At 53.9% G+C, this 21,607-nt stretch overlaps 1 protein-coding gene across 3 annotated transcripts in view; it reads left to right on the top strand.

Moving 5' to 3' along the window:
• The window catches only part of LOC139380656 (BCL-6 corepressor-like), a 91,369-nt gene that overhangs the window by 40,795 nt on the left and 28,967 nt on the right, over positions 1-21,607 (top strand). For 2 of the 3 annotated variants that reach the window (XM_071123558.1, XM_071123556.1), the window contains 5 exons: positions 1,013-1,069; positions 1,630-1,795; positions 2,943-3,224; positions 14,381-14,743; positions 20,728-21,065. In XM_071123558.1, the coding sequence (XP_070979659.1) occupies positions 1,013-1,069; positions 1,630-1,795; positions 2,943-3,224; positions 14,381-14,743; positions 20,728-21,065 (1,206 nt within the window). The remainder of the gene's footprint in view (positions 1-1,012; positions 1,070-1,629; positions 1,796-2,942; positions 3,225-14,380; positions 14,744-20,727; positions 21,066-21,607) is intronic. The other variant, XM_071123557.1, reaches the window with a different exon arrangement.

Below are 21,607 nucleotides of genomic sequence, written 5' to 3'. Positions count from 1 at the left end.
CCCAAGGTGACCCAGAGGGGCTGGAAAGTGGATAGATGGGGTCCCTTGTTGATTAAGCAGCCCCTTCCACCCTTCCAACCACCCCACACCCACCCCGGCCTTGTGCAAGGTCACACACCCCTCCCCCAATGGCTATTAGTGCCTAGCTTCTCACTCACACATATTGAACACACGAGAACACACACACACACGCACGCCATATACACACACACTGATTCAGTGCTGCATGATTGAACCCATTCCACCTGGCTGCATTATTGATTGATCATCTACTTTTCTACCTACTATAGACCAGTGGGTGTAGTTAGATGACATAAAAAACACACGTGTTTACCATTTCTGGCTAGACACACACTCCTCTGATGATGTATCTGCATAGGGCCGAGGCACATTTATGTTACTGGTTGGTTCCACCCGTCTACCCATATGTTGTAAACATGCCTTTGAACCATCTGGTTAGTCTTTAATTGTCATGCTTGCTCATACAGGGCTGGAACACAAAGCTATCAAATGCTAGATTTCTGGATGTTGGCTATCATCTTAATACATTTACAAATAATAATTGTATTGTCTTTCTCGTTGAAAAAAATATATAATTTCAGTTCAGAAAACAAGAGTTTGACAGTTTATTAATGTGTTTATTGATGGGTTCACTGGTTTGATTTGACTGTGTGTGTGTGCGTGTGTGTGTGTGTGTGTGTGTGTGTGTGTGTGTGTGTGTGTGTGTGTGTGTGCTTGGTGAGACTGTGGCTACTAGATGTTTTCTGTGTATGAAAGGGGTGCTTCAATCCCAGCTTCCAGGTCTTCAGTACTACTGGTTTTACGTAATAGTAGTTCATTGATTGATTGATTATTGCCAATGATTGGCCAATCCTTGATTAGAGGGGAGGAAGAAAAACCAGCAGTTCTGCGGACCCAGAGGCCCGGGGGGGGGGGGAGAAAAACATTTTAACATACAATACCTACATGAAATGATGGACAGATATATTGAGCCCCCGTTCTAATTGCTTAGATGGAAGTCATATCACGAGAGGAGAGTAATATAAGTCGCCCTGCAGCTAACTGGGAGGTCAGTTCTTTACATTTCTCTATCTCACTCTACCCCTCACACACACTTTCTCTCCCCTTCTACCCTCGTTCTGCTCCCTCTTTCTCTTTCTCTGCACTCTGTCTTTCGTTCTGTCTTTTCCTCACCTGCTCTGCACTGCGTACTCCTTCTCTCTCTCCCCTCCCTTTCTTTTCTCTCTCTTTCCCCTTCTCTTTCTCTCTCTGTGAGCCTCAGGGCTAGCCGTATGTGTTTCCTAGCTGTGTTCATGTTTCAGGAAGGGAGATGGCAGAAACTAGGGCCTCAGAGCAATCGCATGGACTCACCGTGGCTGACTGCACTAGTCTAACCTAACCATGTCTGGATGTGCTTGTTCATTTATCTCTCTCTTTGTTCTGTTTTGTTTTGGCCTCCTTTTTTGACACAATGTGATCTTGTTGTTTGCTTCGGTAGTCGTTCAGCCCAGATTGAGGTTTAGAGAGGTGTGTGCGGCGGAGGCTAGACGGTTAGTGGGTTTCATGGCTGTTTTCTCTGTGTGTGTCTCTCTGTGTACGTCGTGTGTGTGTGTGTGTGTGTGTGTTTAGCGGGCGATGATGCGGTTCTCGGAGCTGGAGCTGAAGGAGAAGGAGTGCGGGGGTGTGTGTGTGTCTGCGTCGGCAGCGGTAGCAGGACAGGAGTTGGCAGACCGCCAGCGGAGAGAAAGAGAGTGGGAACACTGCCAACACACCGCCAGGCAGGGAGAGAGGGAGGGTGAGTAACCCAATGCACACACACACACACGCACACACGCACACGCACACACGCACACGCACACACATGCAAACTTACAGCACTCAGCTAGGCAGGGTTTGTTCACAACACACACACACAGTGAGAGAAAGAGAGAGAGACGTGGAGAGAGTCTTATTTTTAAGGAGCATTTTGTGCTTATCTGTGTAGAGAGAGGATAAAGGGGGAGGGGAGGATGAGATCGAGTGAGTGAGGGGAGAGCTGAGGGGTGATTCAAGGCAAGTTATAGAGAGGGAAGAGGAATAGTTAGCGAGGGAAAGCGAATGGTAGAGAGGAATGGGAGCTAGAAAGGAATAGAGATTGTGCCAGAGAAAGAGAAGGAGAGAGTGCGAGGGAGGGAAAGAGACAGAGGAAGGGGGGGAATACTTGTGTTGGCGGGGAGCCAAGCTGTGTATTGAAGCGAGCCCTGGACTGACGTGGGAGCCTAATTATGGCAGAGAGAGGGAGAGAAAGGGAGAGCGAGCGTCATGCTCTGTGTGGGAAGGGCGTGGCAGGGTCATGGCAGGGGGTGGATGGGGGAGGAGAGAGGGAGAAAAAGGAGTGTTTTTGTCCTAAATAAAAAAAATCCTGGCTTCCTCTTGCTCCCTCCCCCCCCCCCCCTCTCTCTCTCCCTCTTTCTCTCTGTCTTTCTCTCTCTCTCTCTCTCTCTCTCTCTCTCTCTCTCTCAGTCCCTCCTCTCACCGCTCTCCCTCCCTCCCTCCCTCCCTCCCTCCCTCCCTCCCTCCCTCCCTCCCTCCCTCCCTCCCTCCCACCCCTCTCTCTCTCTCCCTCTTTCTCTCTCTCTCTCTCTCTCTCTCTCTCTCCCTCTTTCTCTCTCTCTCTCTCTCTCTCCCTCTTTCTCTCTGTCTCTCTGTCTCTCTTTTTCCCATAGTGGGAGTGTCGGTGTGAACGGTTAGACTTTCAGCTCCACTGACACTCTATACCCCATCAAAGTTTTATAGTCTGTCTTTAGAAGAGAATAAACGTTGGCTGCTGTTTAACAGCCCTTCTCTTTCTCTCTCCTCTCTTTCCCTCACTCTCTCATCACCCACCATCTCTCACCTCTCTCCATGGCTTCTTTCTCCTCCGCTTCCCTTCTCTCCTCTCTTGATCTTTCTCCTTGGTCTAGGTGGAAGGCAGGACTATGGGAACAACAGAGTCCCAGTCCTCCAGAGGTGTGGGGGCCAGAGGGAGAGCCTGTACCCAGGGCAGGAGGCCTGGGAGGGGGCTAGAGATGGTGCCAGAGAGGGTGAGGGTTGGCGATGTTCACCCCCAGTCCTGGCACTGGCAGACCGGCACCCCCAGGAGAAGTGTGGGCAGGGCATGGTACCCATTAGGAAACACACACACAGCCTACAAAAGGGAGAGGAGGAAGGAGAAAAGAGCTCAGAAAAGGCCAGAATGACTTCAGGTGAGTGTGGGGGATGTAGTTTTCACTTATCGACTCGTGTCAATCTGGCTCTTTACAGCCCTTTCTCTCCATCTCATCATTTTGATCTCAGCTGTCTCTCTCTCAGGCCTCTCTCTCTGTCCCTCCTCTCATCCCTCTCTCTCTGTCCCTCCTCTCACCGCTCTCTCTCTGACCCTCCTCTCACCCCTCTCTCTCTGACCCTCCTCTCACCCCTCTCTCTCTGTCCCTCCTCTCACCCCTCTCTCTCTGACCCTCCTCTCACCCCTCTCTCTCTGTCCCTCCTCTCACCCCTCTCTCTCTGTCCCTGCTCTCATCCCTCTCTCTCTGTCCCTCCTCTCATCCCTCTCTCTCTGTCCCTCCTCTCACACTCTCTGTCCCTCCTCTCACACTCTCTGTCCCTCCTCTCATCCCTCTCTCTCTGTCCCTGCTCTCATCCCTCTCTCTCTGTCCCTCCTCTCATCCCTCTCTCTCTGACCCTCCTCTCACCCCTCTCTCTCTGTCCCTCCTCTCACCGCTCTCTCTCTCTCTCCCTCCTCTCACCCCTCTCTCACTGTCCCTCCTCTCACCGCTCTCTCTCTCTCTGTCCCTCCTCTCACCCCGCTCTCTCTCTCTCCCTCCTCTCACCGCTCTCTCAATGTCCCTCCTCTCACCGCCCTCTCACTGTCCCTCCTCTCACCGCTCTCTCTCTCTGTCCCTCCTCTCACCCCTCTCTCTCTGTCCCTCCTCTCACCCCTCTCTCTCTGACCCTCCTCTCACCCCTCTCTCTCTCTGTCCCTCCTCTCACCGCTCTCTCTCTCTGTCCCTCCTCTCACCGCTCTCTCTCTCTGTCCCTCCTCTCATCCCTCTCTCTCTGACCCTCCTCTCACCCCTCTCTCTCTGTCCCTCCTCTCACCGTTCTCTCTCTCTGTCCCTCCTCTCACCCCTCTTTCTCTGACCCTCCTCTCACCCCTCTCTCTCTGTCCCTCCTCTCACCCCTCTCTCTCTGTCCCTCCTCTCACAGCTCTCTCTCTCTGTCCCTCCTCTCATCCCTCTCTCTCTGTCCCTCCTCTCACCGCTCTCTCTCTGACCCTCCTCTCACCCCTCTCTCTCTGACCCTCCTCTCACCCCTCTCTCTCTGTCCCTCCTCTCACCCCTCTCTCTGTCCCTCCTCTCATCCCTCTCTCTCTGTCCCTCCTCTCATCCCTCTCTCTCTGTCCCTCCTCTCATCGCTCTCTCTCTGTCCCTCCTCTCACCCCTCTCTCTCTCTGTCCCTCCTCTCACCCCTCTCTCTCTGTCCCTCCTCTCATTCCTCTCTCTCTGTCCCTCCTCTCATCCCTCTCTCTCACTGTCTCTCCTCTCACCCCTCTCTCTCTCTGTCCCTCCTCTCACCGCTCTCTCTCTGTCCCTCCTCTCACTGCTCTCTCTCTCTGTCCCTCCTCTCATCCCTCTCTCTCTGTCCCTCCTCTCACCACTCTCTCTCTCTGTCCCTCCTCTCACCCCTCTCTCTGTCTGTCCCTCCTCTCACCCCTCTCTCTCTGTCCCTCCTCTCATCCCTCTCTCTCTGTCCCTCCTCTCACTGATCTCTCTCTCTGTCCCTCCTCTCATCCCTCTCTCTCTGTCCCTCCTCTCACCGCTCTCTCTCTGTCCCTCCTCTCACCCCTCTCTCTCTGTCCCTCCTCTCACCCCTCTCTCTCTGTCCCTCCTCTCACCCCTCTCTCTCTCTGTCCCTCCTCTCACCGCTCTCTCTCTCTGTCCCTCCTCTCACCGCTCTCTCTCTCTGTCCCTCCTCTCATCCCTCTCTCTCTGTCCCTCCTCTCACCGCTCTCTCTCTCTGTCCCTCCTCTCACCCCTCTCTCTCTGACCCTCCTCTCACCCCTCTCTCTCTGTCCCTCCTCTCACCCCTCTCTCTCTGTCCCTCCTCTCACTGCTCTCTCTCTCTGTCCCTCCTCTCATCCCTCTCTCTCTGTCCCTCCTCTCACCGCTCTCTCTCTGACCCTCCTCTCACCCCTCTCTCTCTGACCCTCCTCTCACCCCTCTCTCTCTGTCCCTCCTCTCACCCCTCTCTCTGTCCCTCCTCTCATCCCTCTCTCTCTGTCCCTCCTCTCATCCCTCTCTCTCTGTCCCTCCTCTCATCGCTCTCTCTCTGTCCCTCCTCTCACCCCTCTCTCTCTCTGTCCCTCCTCTCACCCCTCTCTCTCTGTCCCTCCTCTCATTCCTCTCTCTCTGTCCCTCCTCTCATCCCTCTCTCTCTCTGTCTCTCCTCTCACCCCTCTCTCTCTCTGTCCCTCCTCTCACCGCTCTCTCTCTGTCCCTCCTCTCACTGCTCTCTCTCTCTGTCCCTCCTCTCATCCCTCTCTCTCTGTCCCTCCTCTCATCACTCTCTCTCTCTGTCCCTCCTCTCACCCCTCTCTCTGTCTGTCCCTCCTCTCACCCCTCTCTCTCTGTCCCTCCTCTCATCCCTCTCTCTCTGTCCCTCCTCTCACGGAGCTCTCTCTCTGTCCCTCCTCTCATCCCTCTCTCTCTGTCCCTCCTCTCACCGCTCTCTCTCTGTCCCTCCTCTCATCCCTCTCTCTCTGTCCCTCTTCTCACTGATTTCTCTCTCTGTCCCTCCTCTCACCCCTCTCTCTCTGTCCCTCCTCTCACCCCTCTCTCTCTGTCCCTCCTCTCAACCCTCTCTCTCTGTCCCTCCTCTCACCGCTCTCTCTCTGTCCCTCCTCTCACCCCTCTCTCTATGTCCCTCCTCTCACCCCTCTCTCTCTGTCCCTCCTCTCACCGCTCTCTCTCTATCCCTCCTCTCACCCCTGTCTTTCTCTGTCCCTCCTCTCACCGCTCTCTCTCTGTCCCTCCTCTCACTGCTCTCTCTCTCTGTCCCTCCTCTCATCCCTCTATCTCTGTCCCTCCTCTAACCGCTCTCTCTCTGACCCTCCTCTCACCCCTCTCTCTCTGACCCTCCTCTCACCCCTCTCTCTCTGTCCCTCCTCTCACCCCTCTCTCTGTCCCTCCTCTCATCCCTCTCTCTCTGTCCCTCCTCTCATCCCTCTCTCTCTGTCCCTCCTCTCATCGCTCTCTCTCTGTCCCTCCTCTCACCCCTCTCTCTCTCTGTCCCTCCTCTCACCCCTCTCTCTCTGTCCCTCCTCTCATTCCTCTCTCTCTGTCCCTCCTCTCATCCCTCTCTCTCTCTGTCTCTCCTCTCACCCCTCTCTCTCTCTGTCCCTCCTCTCACCGCTCTCTCTCTGTCCCTCCTCTCACTGCTCTCTCTCTCTGTCCCTCCTCTCATCCCTCTCTCTCTGTCCCTCCTCTCATCACTCTCTCTCTCTGTCCCTCCTCTCTCACCCCTCTCTCTGTCTGTCCCTCCTCTCACCCCTCTCTCTCTGTCCCTCCTCTCATCCCTCTCTCTCTGTCCCTCCTCTCACTGATCTCTCTCTCTGTCCCTCCTCTCATCCCTCTCTCTCTGTCCCTCCTCTCACCGCTCTCTCTCTGTCCCTCCTCTCATCCCTCTCTCTCTGTCCCTCTTCTCACTGATTTCTCTCTCTGTCCCTCCTCTCACCCCTCTCTCTCTGTCCCTCCTCTCACCCCTCTCTCTCTGTCCCTCCTCTCACCCCTCTCTCTCTGTCCCTCCTCTCACCGCTCTCTCTCTGTCCCTCCTCTCACCCCTCTCTCTATGTCCCTCCTCTCACCCCTCTCTCTCTGTCCCTCCTCTCACCGCTCTCTCTCTATCCCTCCTCTCACCCCTGTCTTTCTCTGTCCCTCCTCTCACCGCTCTCTCTCTGTCCCTCCTCTCACTGCTCTCTCTCTCTGTCCCTCCTCTCATCCCTCTATCTCTGTCCCTCCTCTAACCGCTCTCTCTCTGTCCCTCCTCTCACCCCTCTCTCTCTGTCCCTCCTCTCACCCCTCTCTCTCTGTCCCTCCTCTCATCCCTCTCTCTCTGTCCCTCTTCTCACTGATCTCTCTCTCTGTCCCCCCTCTCACCCCTCTCTCTCTGTCCCTCCTCTCACTGATCTCTCTCTCTGTCCCTCCTCTCACTGATCTCTCTCTCTGTCCCTCCTCTCACCATTCTTTCTCTCTCCCTCCTCTCACCCCTCTCTCTCTGTCCCTCCTCTCACCCCCCTCTCTCTGTCCCTCCTCTCACCGCTCTCTCTCTGTCCCTCCTCTCACTGCTCTCTCTTTCCCTCCTCTCACCGCTCTCTCTCTGTCCCTCCTCTCACTGCTCTCTCTCTCTGTCCCTCCTCTCATCCCTCTCTCTCTGTCCCTCCTCTCACCGCTCTCTCTCTGTCCCTCCTCTCACCCCTCTCTCTCTCTGTCCCTCCTCTTACCCCTCTCTCTCTGTTCCTCCTCTCATCCCTCTCTCTCTGTCCCTCCTCTCACCGCTCTCTCTCTGTCCCTCCTCTCACCCCTCTCTCTCTCTGTCCCCCCTCTCACCCCTCTCTCTCTCTGTCCCTCCTCTCACTGATCTCTCTCTCTGTCCCGACTCTCATCCCCCTCTCTCTGTCCCTCCTCTCACCCCTCTCTCTCTGACCCTCCTCTCACCGCTCTCTCTCTGTCCCTCCTCTCACCCCTCTTTCTCTGACCCTCCTCTCACCCCTCTCTCTCTCTGTCCCTCCTCTCACCGCTCTCTCTCTGTCCCTCCTCTCACTGCTCTCTCTTTCCCTCCTCTCACCGCTCTCTCTCTGTCCCTCCTCTCACTGCTCTCTCTCTCTGTCCCTCCTCTCACCCCTCTCTCTCTGTCCCTCCTCTCATCCCTCTCTCTCTGTCCCTCTTCTCACTGATCTCTCTCTCTGTCCCCCCTCTCACCCCTCTCTCTCTGTCCCTCCTCTCACTGATCTCTCTCTCTGTCCCTCCTCTCACTGATCTCTCTCTCTGTCCCTCCTCTCACCATTCTTTCTCTCTCCCTCCTCTCACCCCTCTCTCTCTGTCCCTCCTCTCACCCCCCTCTCTCTGTCCCTCCTCTCACCGCTCTCTCTCTGTCCCTCCTCTCACTGCTCTCTCTTTCCCTCCTCTCACCGCTCTCTCTCTGTCCCTCCTCTCACTGCTCTCTCTCTCTGTCCCTCCTCTCATCCCTCTCTCTCTGTCCCTCCTCTCACCGCTCTCTCTCTGTCCCTCCTCTCACCCCTCTCTCTCTCTGTCCCTCCTCTTACCCCTCTCTCTCTGTTCCTCCTCTCATCCCTCTCTCTCTGTCCCTCCTCTCACCGCTCTCTCTCTGTCCCTCCTCTCACCCCTCTCTCTCTCTGTCCCCCCTCTCACCCCTCTCTCTCTCTGTCCCTCCTCTCACTGATCTCTCTCTCTGTCCCTCCTCTCATCCCCCTCTCTCTGTCCCTCCTCACACCCCTCTCTCTCTGACCCTCCTCTCACCGCTCTCTCTCTGTCCCTCCTCTCACCCCTCTTTCTCTGACCCTCCTCTCACCCCTCTCTCTCTCTGTCCCTCCTCTCACCGCTCTCTCTCTGTCCCTCCTCTCACCCCTCTCTCTTTCCCTCCTCTCACCGCTCTCTCTCTGTCCCTCCTCTCACTGCTCTCTCTCTCTGTCCCTCCTCTCATCCCTCTCTCTCTGTCCCTCCTCTCACCGCTCTCTCTCTGTCCCTCCTCTCACCCCTCTCTCTCTCTGTCCCTCCTCTTACCCCTCTCTCTCTGTTCCTCCTCTCATCCCTCTCTCTCTGTCCCTCCTCTCACCGCTCTCTCTCTGTCCCTCCTCTCACCCCTCTCTCTCTCTGTCCCTCCTCTCACCCCTCTCTCTCTCTGTCCCTCCTCTCACCCCTCTCTCTCTGTCCCTCCTCTCATCCCTCTCTCTCTGTCCCTCTTCTCACTGATCTCTCTCTCTGTCCCCCCTCTCACCCCTCTCTCTCTGTCCCTCCTCTCACTGATCTATCTCTCTGTCCCTCCTCTCACTGATCTCTCTCTCTGTCCCTCCTCTCACCATTCTTTCTCTCTCCCTCCTCTCACCCCTCTCTCTCTGTCCCTCCTCTCACCCCCCTCTCTCTGTCCCTCCTCTCACCGCTCTCTCTCTGTCCCTCCTCTCACTGCTCTCTCTTTCCCTCCTCTCACCGCTCTCTCTCTGTCCCTCCTCTCACTGCTCTCTCTCTCTGTCCCTCCTCTCATCCCTCTCTCTCTGTCCCTCCTCTCACCGCTCTCTCTCTGTCACTCCTCTCACCCCTCTCTCTCTCTGTCCCTCCTCTGACCCCTCTCTCTCTGTTCCTCCTCTCATCCCTCTCTCTCTGTCCCTCCTCTCACCGCTCTCTCTCTGTCCCTCCTCTCACCCCTCTCTCTCTCTGTCCCTCCTCTCACCCCTCTCTCTCTGTCCCTCCTCTCACTGATCTCTCTCTCTGTCCCTCCTCTCATCCCCCTCTCTCTGTCCCTCCTCTCACCCCTCTCTCTCTGACCCTCCTCTCACCGCTCTCTCTCTGTCCCTCCTCTCACCCCTCTTTCTCTGACCCTCCTCTCACCCCTCTCTCTCTCTGTCCCTCCTCTCACCGCTCTCTCTCTGTCCCTCCTCTCACTGCTCTCTCTTTCCCTCCTCTCACCGCTCTCTCTCTGTCCCTCCTCTCACTGCTCTCTCTCTCTGTCCCTCCTCTCATCCCTCTCTCTCTGTCCCTCCTCTCACCGCTCTCTCTCTGTCCCTCCTCTCACCCCTCTCTCTCTCTGTCCCTCCTCTTACCCCTCTCTCTCTGTTCCTCCTCTCATCCCTCTCTCTCTGTCCCTCCTCTCACCGCTCTCTCTCTGTCCCTCCTCTCACCCCTCTCTCTCTCTGTCCCTCCTCTCACCCCTCTCTCTCTCTGTCCCTCCTCTCACTGATCTCTCTCTCTGTCCCTCCTCTCATCCCCCTCTCTCTGTCCCTCCTCTCACCCCTCTCTCTCTGACCCTCCTCTCACCGCTCTCTCTCTGTCCCTCCTCTCACCCCTCTCCTCGCTCTGTCCCTCCTCTCACCCCTCTCTCTCTGTCCCTCCTCTCACCCTTCTCTCTCTGTCCCTCCTCTCACCGCTCTCTCTCTGTCCCTCCTCTCACCGCTCTCTCTCTGTCCCTCCTCTCACCGCTCTCTCTCTGTCCCTCCTCTCACCGCTCTCTCTCTGTCCCTCCTCTCACTGCTCTCTCTCTCTGTCCCTCCTCTCATCCCTCTCTCTCTGTCCCTCCTCTCACCCCTCTCTCTCTCTGTCCCTCCTCTCACCCCTCTCTCTCTCTGTCCCTCCTCTCACTGATCTCTCTCTCTGTCCCTCCTCTCATCCCCCTCTCTCTGTCCCTCCTCTCACCCCTCTCTCTCTGACCCTCCTCTCACCGCTCTCTCTCTGTCCCTCCTCTCACCCCTCTCCTCGCTCTGTCCCTCCTCTCACCCCTCTCTCTCTGTCCCTCCTCTCACCCTTCTCTCTCTGTCCCTCCTCTCACCGTTCTCTCTCTGTCCCTCCTCTCACCGCTCTCTCTCTGTCCCTCCTCTCACCGCTCTCTCTCTGTCCCTCCTCTCACCGCTCTCTCTCTGTCCCTCCTCTCACTGCTCTCTCTCTCTGTCCCTACTCTCATCGCTCTCTCTCTGTCCCTCCTCTCACCCCTCTCTCTCTGTCCCTCCTCTCACCGCTCTCTCTCTGTCCCTCCTCTCACCCCTCTCTCTCTCTGTCCCACCTCTCACCCCTCTCTCTCTCTCCCACCTCTCACCCCTCTCTCTCTGTCCCGCCTCTCACCGCTCTCTCTCTCTGTCCCTCCTCTCACCGTTCTCTCTGTCCCTCCTCTCATCCCTCTCTCTCTGTCCCTCCTCTCATCCCTCTCTCTCTGTCACTCCTCTCATCCCTCTCTCTCCGTCCCTCCTCTCACCGCTCTCTCTCTGTCCCTCCTCTCATCCCTCTCTCTTTGTCCCTCCTCTCATCCCTCTCTCTCTGTCCCTCCTCTCACCCCTCTCTCTCTGTCCCTCCTCTCACCCCTCTCTCTCTGACTCTCCTCTCACCCCTCTCTCTCTGACCCTCCTCTCATCCCTCTCTCTGTCCCTCCTGTCACCGCTCTCTCTCTGACCCTCCTCTCATCCCTCTCTCTCTGTCCCTACTCTCACCGCTCTCTCTCTGTCCCTCCTCTCACCGCTCTCTCTCTGTCCCTCCTCTCACCCCTCTCTCTCTGTCCCTCCTCTCACCCCTCTCTCTCTGACCCTCCTCTCACCCCTCTCTCTCTGACCCTCCTCTCATCCCTCTCTCTGTCCCTCCTCTCACCGCTCTCTCTCTGTCCCTCCTCTCACCCCTCTCTCTCTCTGTCCCTCCTCTTACCCCTCTCTCTCTGTTCCTCCTCTCATCCCTCTCTCTCTGTCCCTCCTCTCACCGCTCTCTCTCTGTCCCTCCTCTCACCCCTCTCTCTCTCTGTCCCTCCTCTCACCCCTCTCTCTCTCTGTCCCTCCTCTCACTGATCTCTCTCTCTGTCCCTCCTCTCATCCCCCTCTCTCTGTCCCTCCTCTCACCCCTCTCTCTCTGACCCTCCTCTCACCGCTCTCTCTCTGTCCCTCCTCTCACCCCTCTTTCTCTGACCCTCCTCTCACCCCTCTCTCTCTCTGTCCCTCCTCTCACCGCTCTCTCTCTGTCCCTCCTCTCACTGCTCTCTCTTTCCCTCCTCTCACCGCTCTCTCTCTGTCCCTCCTCTCACTGCTCTCTCTCTCTGTCCCTCCTCTCATCCCTCTCTCTCTGTCCCTCCTCTCACCGCTCTCTCTCTGTCCCTCCTCTCACCCCTCTCTCTCTCTGTCCCTCCTCTTACCCCTCTCTCTCTGTTCCTCCTCTCATCCCTCTCTCTCTGTCCCTCCTCTCACCGCTCTCTCTCTGTCCCTCCTCTCACCCCTCTCTCTCTCTGTCCCTCCTCTCACCCCTCTCTCTCTCTGTCCCTCCTCTCACTGATCTCTCTCTCTGTCCCTCCTCTCATCCCCCTCTCTCTGTCCCTCCTCTCACCCCTCTCTCTCTGACCCTCCTCTCACCGCTCTCTCTCTGTCCCTCCTCTCACCCCTCTCCTCGCTCTGTCCCTCCTCTCACCCCTCTCTCTCTGTCCCTCCTCTCACCCTTCTCTCTCTGTCCCTCCTCTCACCGCTCTCTCTCTGTCCCTCCTCTCACCGCTCTCTCTCTGTCCCTCCTCTCACTGCTCTCTCTGTCCCTCCTCTCACCGCTCTCTCTCTGTCCCTCCTCTCACTGCTCTCTCTCTCTGTCCCTCCTCTCATCCCTCTCTCTCTGTCCCTCCTCTCACCCCTCTCTCTCTGACCCTCCTCTCACCGCTCTCTCTCTGTCCCTCCTCTCACCCCTCTCTCGCTCTGTCCCTCCTCTCACCCCTCTCTCTCTGTCCCTCCTCTCACCCTTCTCTCTCTGTCCCTCCTCTCACCGCTCTCTCTCTCTGTCCCTCCTCTCACCGTTCTCTCTGTCCCTCCTCTCATCCCTCTCTCTCTGTCCCTCCTCTCATCCCTCTCTCTCTGTCACTCCTCTCATCCCTCTCTCTCCGTCCCTCCTCTCACCGCTCTCTCTCTGTCCCTCCTCTCATCCCTCTCTCTTTGTCCCTCCTCTCATCCCTCTCTCTCTGTCCCTCCTCTCACCCCTCTCTCTCTGTCCCTCCTCTCACCCCTCTCTCTCTGACTCTCCTCTCACCCCTCTCTCTCTGACCCTCCTCTCATCCCTCTCTCTGTCCCTCCTGTCACCGCTCTCTCTCTGACCCTCCTCTCATCCCTCTCTCTCTGTCCCTACTCTCACCGCTCTCTCTCTGTCCCTCCTCTCACCGCTCTCTCTCTGTCCCTCCTCTCACCCCTCTCTCTCTGTCCCTCCTCTCACCCCTCTCTCTCTGACCCTCCTCTCACCCCTCTCTCTCTGACCCTCCTCTCATCCCTCTCTCTGTCCCTCCTGTCACCGCTCTCTCTCTGACCCTCCTCTCATCCCTCTCTCTCTGTCCCTACTCTCACCGCTCTCTCTCTGTCGCTCCTCTCACCGCTCTCTCGCTGACCCTCCTCTCATCCCTCTCTCTCTGTCCCTCCTCTCATCCCTCTCTCTGTCCCTCCTCTCACCGCTCTCTCTCTGTCCCTCCTCTCACCCCTCTCTCTCTGTCCCTCCTCTCATCCCTCTCTCTGTCCCTCCTCTCACCGCTCTCTCTCTGTCCCTCCTCTCACCCCTCTCTCTCTGTCCCTCCTCTCATCCCTCTCTCTCTGACCCTCCTCTCATCCCTCTCTCTCTGTCCCTCCTCTCATCCCTCTCTCTGTCCCTCCTCTCACCGCTCTCTCTCTGTCCCTCCTCTCATCCCTCTCTCTCTGTCCCTCCTCTCATCCCTCTCTCTCGGTCCGTCCTCTCACCGCTCTCTCTCGGTCCCTCCTCTCACTCCTCTCTCTTTGCCTCATCACCGTAGATGTTCAGTCTCGCTCTGTCTAGCTCTCTCTCCCCTCCCATTTCTGTTCCCTCTTTCTTTCACCCCTCTGTCTGTTCCAACCCTCTCACCTTTTCCTCCCACAACTACTGTACTTCATTTCTCTTTCTCTCTGTCCCATCCTTCTCTCTGTGTGGCAGCCAGTTTAGCGAAGATAGAGAGCGAGAGAGAGGATGCACAAGAGGAGAGAGAGGAGTGTTTAATCCTGTCTTTGAGTGGGGAGAAGGGAGGGAGCAGGACAGCCATTCTCTCTTTTCTTTCAGCTGCGCCGTTCCTCTGCCACCTTCTTCAAAGCTGCTCTTTTCTTTTCAGATCCTTTCTTTCTTCCCTTGTGTGTTTGGGTTTCTGTTCTTTTCCCCCTTTTCTTTTGGCATGTGGTTGCACTCGCTCTCCCAGTGCTGGCAGGCGAGAGGGCTAGTCCTCCCTGGGGCATTTGAGAACCCGCCCCCACTCCTCTCTCCTTCCCCCTCTCTCCCTTTCTCTCTCTCTGTCTCTCTCTTACACACACACACACACACACACACACACACACACACACACACACACACACACACACACACACACACACACACACACACACACACACACACACACACACACACACAGAGGCTTTCCTATGCTTAAAGTGAAGCTTACATGAGGCTTTACAGCTCATCAGCTTGTGAGAGTGGGCACCATGTTTGCCTTTGTGTCTTTTTTGTCTCTATGTGTGTATGTGTGTCCATGCATGTGTGTATCTGTTTATGTTGTGCTCCTGTGTCTGTAAGTGTCGGTGTGTCTGTATGTGTCCTATTGTGTGTGTGTGTTCTCCACTAACGTCCACTCTCTGGGTCGGTAGATGCGTGCGTGCTGTGGGGCAGTGAGCAACCTACGGCTCCTACTACTAATGATGATGATGATGATGAAGAGGTGAGGAAGCTGAAGGTGTGCATCGAGCTGAAGGGGCTCCGCCTCCGCAAGCCCACTTCTTCCTCCCCCGAGAGGCCAGAGGTCAAAGAGGAGAGGACATGGTCATCACATCACAGCCCCTCCTTCCTGCCCCGGACCCTCCCACCGACGCCAACTTGGAGCCCAGCCCATGCTCCGCCCCCTCGGGACAGGAAGTTCAAGGTTGATCCGGAAGTGAAACCTCTGTCACAGAAGCCAGAGATCACAAAGAGCTGGGCCAGAGAGATGCTGGCTAATGGAGACGCTAAACGAGGTAGTCTGTCTGTCCGTCTGAGTTGTCTGATTCTGATTGACTCTGTGGGGTTGTCCTGTAGCCTTGTCGCCAGTGGTAGTGGGCTTTTACTGCTGCTATGTACAGTATGGAGCAGTGTTTACTGTGCAATACGCTGTTCTATATCTTTTGTTGTGTCCTTCGTATCTCCTCAACATCTCCTCTCTGACAGAAGTGTTGAAGCCACAGACAGAAGTTCATCTAGGCTCTCTATGGTTTAGCCTTCAATATCCCTGTGCTTTGTGATGTCATTTCCTCTCTACATTAGTGGTGTAGTCAGCCTGCCTGGGTTCAGGCGCTTTCCCTGCAGAGTGGACAGGAAGTGACATAGGAGGACACTTCCTGCTGGCTCCAGGGGCCCTGTGAAGGTATTTAGAGTGTTTAGAGTGTTAGAGAGGCTGTGTCTGTGGTTAAGACTCTACCAGCTAACAACAAACGTTCCCATAACGTTAGAGAACGTTCCCATAACGTTAGAGAACGTTCCCATAACGTCAGAGAACGTTCCTTTAAGAGTATCATTAGGTCACTAACTAACGTTTTTATAGGAATGTTGCAAAAACTTTTGTGCCACCCCCCAAAAAATCATTACACATCACATCTTGTTGCTAAGCCAATCAATGCCCTGATTAGTGAACCACTGATTCATTCACAGGTCTTTGTCTGTTTGGGATACTCACACAGTGCTTTGGAGATAGTGTTTTCAACTTAGATATTTCACACACAGGATTACATTGTGCATGTTCAATTATTCAGTCATTATTATTCAACATTTCCTCACCTGGGATTTGAACACACAGCCTTGGTTCACGTTATTCTGATCTTCCTGCTACATCTCTGTGTCCGTGTCAGGTATCAATAAATCTGATTATTCTCTCATCATTGATTTTATTCGCTTATTTCAGTAATTGAAGGGCTTTCTGTCTAGTTGTCTAATGTTGCTGGGCAATATTAACCTGTTTTAATGATACTCCTGAATCATTATGCTCAATCAAATATTTTCTTGAGTGTACTTTTAACAGAGCTGAGATTTACTTCAGAGTGCATTCACCCTATTGGTTAAACGTATCAAGTGGTTTCCGATCTACACAAGTGCCTAGGGAAGAGGGGTTTGTTCTGGACAGGACATAACTATACTGGCCCAATAACCACGTGCCTGAGGGATATCCCTTATAGGTACAGTGGTAAGGGAATTTGTCATTGGTGCTAGTGGCTTGGGTTTGAGACCTGCTAGGGGAGTTACACTACTGTCACATTCATAGCAATATATTTTGATGCCGTGATTTGGCTACAGTTACAACAGACCTGATCTAAATAAAAGGAGTTTCTCATTAGAAGGTGGGAATGTGTAGGATTACGCCTTGTGCACGAATTATAACCACATTTCCACTATCGCTCCTAAACGTTCCGTATGTGCTCATTCATGTACTGTAGCTGAGCATTTCTCCATTGTCTTCTTGAAATCCACACATACCGTGTAGGTCAAGTGATTCTGTTGCAACTTGTCTGTTTTTCCACATTTAAACTTGGAGGTGGAACTCTGTGTTGTGCATTATCTTGGTATAACTGGCACAATCATTGCTTAAATGGCAAATGTGAGAAAGTGAAGACCGGCTCCTGTAAATATACACATTTCTGACATTCTGAGAACATGGCAACCGAGGTATATTTGTGTCAGAAGCAACACCAGCACCTGAGCCATGTTCTGGCAACATGTTGGAATGTTCCAGATAGAACTGCGATGTGAGTGATTCCTAATCAGAGACACGTTTGTTCTACATGATATATAAAAGATGCTAGAGAGTCGTCTTGTAGCTGCTCAGCTATCGGGAATTCTACTGATTTCCATCTTTCAGTTAAAATACTTATTTTAATTCGATCAGATAGGTGTGTTGTAACCAGCACCAATGACCAACACCCTAACCGCTGTCTCAATAAGGGATATCTCTACGGCATTTGCTTAATGCGCCAGTATAGTTAGGCCCTGTCCAGAACAAACCCTAACCCCTCCTCCGGAGGCACTTGTGTAGATCTGAAACCAGTTGACATGTGTAAGCTATGTGAATGCATCTTGAAGTAAATCTCATCTCTGTTAAAAGTACACTCAAGGAAAATGTTTATTGATCATGGTGATTGAGGATGATCAGTAAAACAGGTCAACATGGCCCACCAACACCAGATAACAACACAGAAAGTCCTTACATTTTTTAAATCAATCAAACAAATGAATGATGAGAGAATAGTCCGATTAACTGGTAACTGGCACAGACATGCTGGCGTAGCAGGAAGATCTGTGTGTGTGTGTGTGTGTGTCTGTGTGTCTGTGTGTGCTGTGTGAGTGAGTGAGTGAGAGCACGTGCACATGCCATTTAGAAATATGGGGGCAGGTGTAGTGTGACTAACGTGTGATGAATGACTGTTTCCCTTCAAGGCCAGTCAAATAGAGAGAGAGAGAGAAACAAAGAGAGAGAGAAAGACAGAGAGAGTGTCAAACTAGGGCTTTCCCTGTGCTCACACCACAGCTGAGAAAGTGAGAGATGAATAGACTTAGAAAGAGAGAGGGGTTAAATAAGGAGATTAAGAAAGGGTATTACCTGCTGGCTTGATGATTCCGTGGTAACCACAGAGTATGATTGACAGTGAAGCGTCGCCCTCCTCCCACCTATTCAATGACAGCACTACGGCAACCACTGTCTTGGGTTAATGAGGCGTAATATTCCACCACTGTGTGTACGGGTGAGTGTGTGTATGCGGGTGTGGGTGTGACTGATGTATGTGCGTGTGAGTGTATTGGGGGGAGCTTTAAGAGACAGTGTGTGTGTTTATGTGTGTCCAGGGAATAAAATATTTAGACTTGTAGGCCAACCACCCCCACCCTCCAGCTATTGTAATTCCATGGACATTTTTTAAATGTCAATAATGGGTACTTCTTCACTGTGTGTGTGAGGTTGATAAAAGACAGTGGGAATTGCATTTACTCATTACTCAAACTGAGAGTGCCTCTACAATGTGTTTGTGTGTATGTGTGCGCGCTCCCAGACAGAGATGTTCATCCTCATTAATAAATCAGCAGACGTAGAGAGCTAGTCGAGCTTGCCTCCGCACCCCTGTCCTTTAGTCTCTCTCTTTCCCTCCGCACCCCTATCCTTCAGTCTCTCTCTTTCTCTCCACACCTCTATCCTTCAGTCTCTCTCTTTCCCTCCGCACCCCTGTCCTTCAGTCTCTCTCTCTTTACCTCCACACCCCTATCCTTCAGTCTCTCTCTTTCCCTCTGCACCCCTGTCCTTCAGTTTCTCTCTTTCCCTCCGCACCCCTATCCTTCAGTCTCTCTCTTTCCCTCCGCACCCCTGTCCTTCAGTCTCTCTCTCTTTCCCTCCACACCCCTATCCTTCAGTCTCTCTCTTTACCTCCACACCCCTGTCCTTCAGTCTCTCTCTTTCCCTCCGCACCCCTATCCTTCAGTCTCTCTCTCTTTCCCTGTCCTTCAGTCTCTCTCTCTTTCCCTGTCCTTCAGTCTCTCTCTTTCCCTCCGCACCCCTATCCTTCAGTCTCTCTCTTTCCCTCCACACCCCTGTCCTTTAGTCTCTCTCTTTCCCTCCGCACCCCTGTCCTTCAGTCTCTATCTTTCCCTCCGCACCCCTGTCCTTCAGTCTCTCTCTCTTTCCCTCCGCACCCCTGTCCTTCAGTCTCTCTCTTTCCCTCCACACCCCTGTCCTTCAGTCTCTCTCTCTTTCCCTCCGCACCCCTATCCTTCAGTCTCTCTCTTTCCCTCCACACCCCTATCCTTCAGTCTCTCTCTCTTTACCTCCGCACCCCTATCCTTCAGTCTCTCTCTCTTTACCTCCGCACCCCTATCCTTCAGTCTCTCTCTCTTTCCCTCCGCACCCCTGTCCTTCAGTCTCTCTCTTTCCCTCCACACCCCTGTCCTTCAGTCTCTCTCTCTTTCCCTCCGCACCCCTGTCCTTCAGTCTCTCTCTCTTTACCTCCACACCCCTATCCTTCAGTCTCTCTCTTTCCCTCCGCACCCCTGTCCTTCAGTCTCTCTCTCTTTACCTCCACACCCCTGTCCTTTAGTCTCTCTCTTTCCCTCCGCACCCCTGTCCTTCAGTCTCTATCTTTCCCTCCGCACCCCTGTCCTTCAGTCTCTCTCTCTTTCCCTCCGCACCCCTGTCCTTCAGTCTCTCTCTTTCCCTCCACACCCCTGTCCTTCAGTCTCTCTCTCTTTCCCCCCGCACCCCTATCCTTCAGTCTCTCTCTTTCCCTCCACACCCCTATCCTTCAGTCTCTCTCTCTTTACCTCCGCACCCCTATCCTTCAGTCTCTCTCTCTTTACCTCCGCACCCCTATCCTTCAGTCTCTCTCTCTTTCCCTCCGCACCCCTGTCCTTCAGTCTCTCTCTTTCCCTCCACACCCCTGTCCTTCAGTCTCTCTCTCTTTCCCTCCGCACCCCTGTCCTTCAGTCTCTCTCTCTTTACCTCCACACCCCTATCCTTCAGTCTCTCTCTTTCCCTCCGCACCCCTGTCCTTCAGTCTCTCTCTCTTTACCTCCACACCCCTATCCTTCAGTCTCTCTCTTTCCCTCCACACCCCTATCCTTCAGTCTCTCTCTCTTTACCTCCGCACCCCTATCCTTCAGTCTCTCTCTCTTTACCTCCGCACCCCTATCCTTCAGTCTCTCTCTCTTTACCCCCACACCCCTGCCCTTCAGTCTCTCTCTCTTTCCCTCCGCACCCCTGTCATTCAGTCTCTCTCTTTACCTCCACACCCCTGTCCTTCAGTCTCTCTCTCTTTCCCTCCGCACCCCTATCCTTCAGTCTCTCTCTTTCCCTCCGCACCCCTATCCTTCAGTCTCTCTCTCTTTACCTCCGTACCCCTGTCCTTCAGTCTCTCTCTCTTTACCCCCGCACCCCTGTCCTTCAGTCTCTCTCTCTTTCCCTCCGCACCCCTATCCTTCAGTCTCTCTCTCTTTACCTCCGCACCCCTGTCCTTCAGGCTCTCTCTCTTTACCTCCGCACCCCTGTCCTTCAGTCTCTCTCTCTTTACCTCCGCACCCCTGTCCTTTAGTCTCTCTCTCTTTACCTCCGCACCCCTGTCCTTCAGTCTCTCTCTCTTTACCTCCGTACCCCTGTCCTTCAGTCTCTCTCTCTTTACCCCCGCACCCCTGTCCTTCAGTCTCTCTCTCTTTCCCTCCACACCCCTGTCCTTCAGTCTCTCTCTCTTTACCTCCGTACCCCTGTCCTTCAGTCTCTCTCTCTTTACCTCCACACCCCTGTCCTTCAGTCTCTCTCTCTTTACCTCCACACCCCTGTCCTTCAGTCTCTCTCTTTCCCTCTGCACCCCTATCCTTCAGTCTCTCTCTCTTTACCTCCGCACCCCTGTCCTTCAGTCTCTCTCTCTTTACCTCCGCACCCCTGTCCTTCAGTCTCTCTCTTTACCTCCACACCCCTGTCCTTCAGTCTCTCTCTCTTTACTTCCACACCCCTGTCCTTCAGTCTCTCTCTCTTTACCTCTGCACCCCTGTCCTTCAGTCTCTCTCTCTTTACCTCCACACCCCTGTCCTTCAGTCTCTCTCTCTTTACCTCCACACCCCTGTCCTTCAGTCTCTCTGTTTACCTCCGCACCGCTATCCATCAGTCTCTCTCTTTACCTCCGCACCCCTATCCTTCAGTCTCTCTCTCTTTACCTGCACACCCCTGTCCTTCAGTCTCTCTCTTTACCTCTGCACCCCTATCATTCAGTCTCTCTCTCTTTACCTCCACACCCCTGTCCTTCAGTCTCTCTCTCTTTACCTCCACACCCCTATCTTTCAGTCTCTCTCTTTCTCTTCCTCTGTCTCTATATCAGTTTTCAGACTCTTTGTTTCTATTTTTCTCCCCTTTTCTGTTTTTTTTTTATAAAGTTCACAGTGAATGTCATTCTCTTCTTTTCTAAACTTGAATTCATTCTCTCCCGCTCTCTCTGTCCTGTAGTTGGACTGCTCCCTTCAACCCAGCAGAGGGACAGATCTGCCCCCCAGGGGCCCCTCGTGGGGCAAGGATGTGACTGGGGATCCAAGGAGCCAAGGAGAGGAGGGCTAGGGGTGAAGACTGATGGTCAGTGCCTCCCCCCCTCAGCCTCTGAGCCCCCCACCAAAGACACCGCCTCTCTCAAGCCCCGTCGTCATAGCGACACGGACAAACCCAAGGGCAAGCGGCCGTGCAAGACAAAACACATCAGCCAAAGAGAGAGGGAGCGGAGGAGAGAGCTGCTGAACGGCGGCAACAACCAGCATGGAAGCACTGATCTGGGAGCAGCTTTGGAGGACAAGGTGAGTGTGGTGGAGTCATTGGGGTTTCAGTGTTAACAGGTCTGGTGTCAGATTTAACAGGCTGGAATGGGACTTGGAGAGACAGTGAGATAAATTACAGAGACAGTGGATCGAGGCCGCAAGAGGAGTGTATTTCCACCTCAAAAGGCAATTTTTTTTTCCATGTTCAGAGAAATTAGCCATTGAAGTCGCTTGCATTGTTTAGCATGAAGTACTGTGAAAGTACCACTAGATGGTGCTGTTCCTGCTATACCGCCACATTCTTTATCAATTTTGCTGGTCTCTTGCGTTTATTAACTAGATCACAACATTTCCTTTGCAACTTTGGGTAGAACACCAATAGATCTCTCTCATTATGAAAATAAATTGTGTTGTTTACTCACAGTTTCATGGTATCCAATTGTGATCTTGTCTCATCGCTGCCACTCCCCAACGGGCTCGGGAGAGGCGAAGGTTGAGTCATGCGTCCTCAGAAACATGACCCACCAAGCCTTTGCTCCTTTACACCTGCTTGCTAAACCCGGAAGCCGAACCAAAGTGTC

The sequence above is a fragment of the Oncorhynchus clarkii genome, chromosome 22 (assembly GCF_045791955.1).
Source record: "Oncorhynchus clarkii lewisi isolate Uvic-CL-2024 chromosome 22, UVic_Ocla_1.0, whole genome shotgun sequence".
Taxonomy (NCBI): Eukaryota; Metazoa; Chordata; class Actinopteri; order Salmoniformes; family Salmonidae; genus Oncorhynchus; species Oncorhynchus clarkii.
Note: the sequence above shows the minus strand (reverse complement) of the source record. Positions and strands in the feature narration are given on the sequence as shown.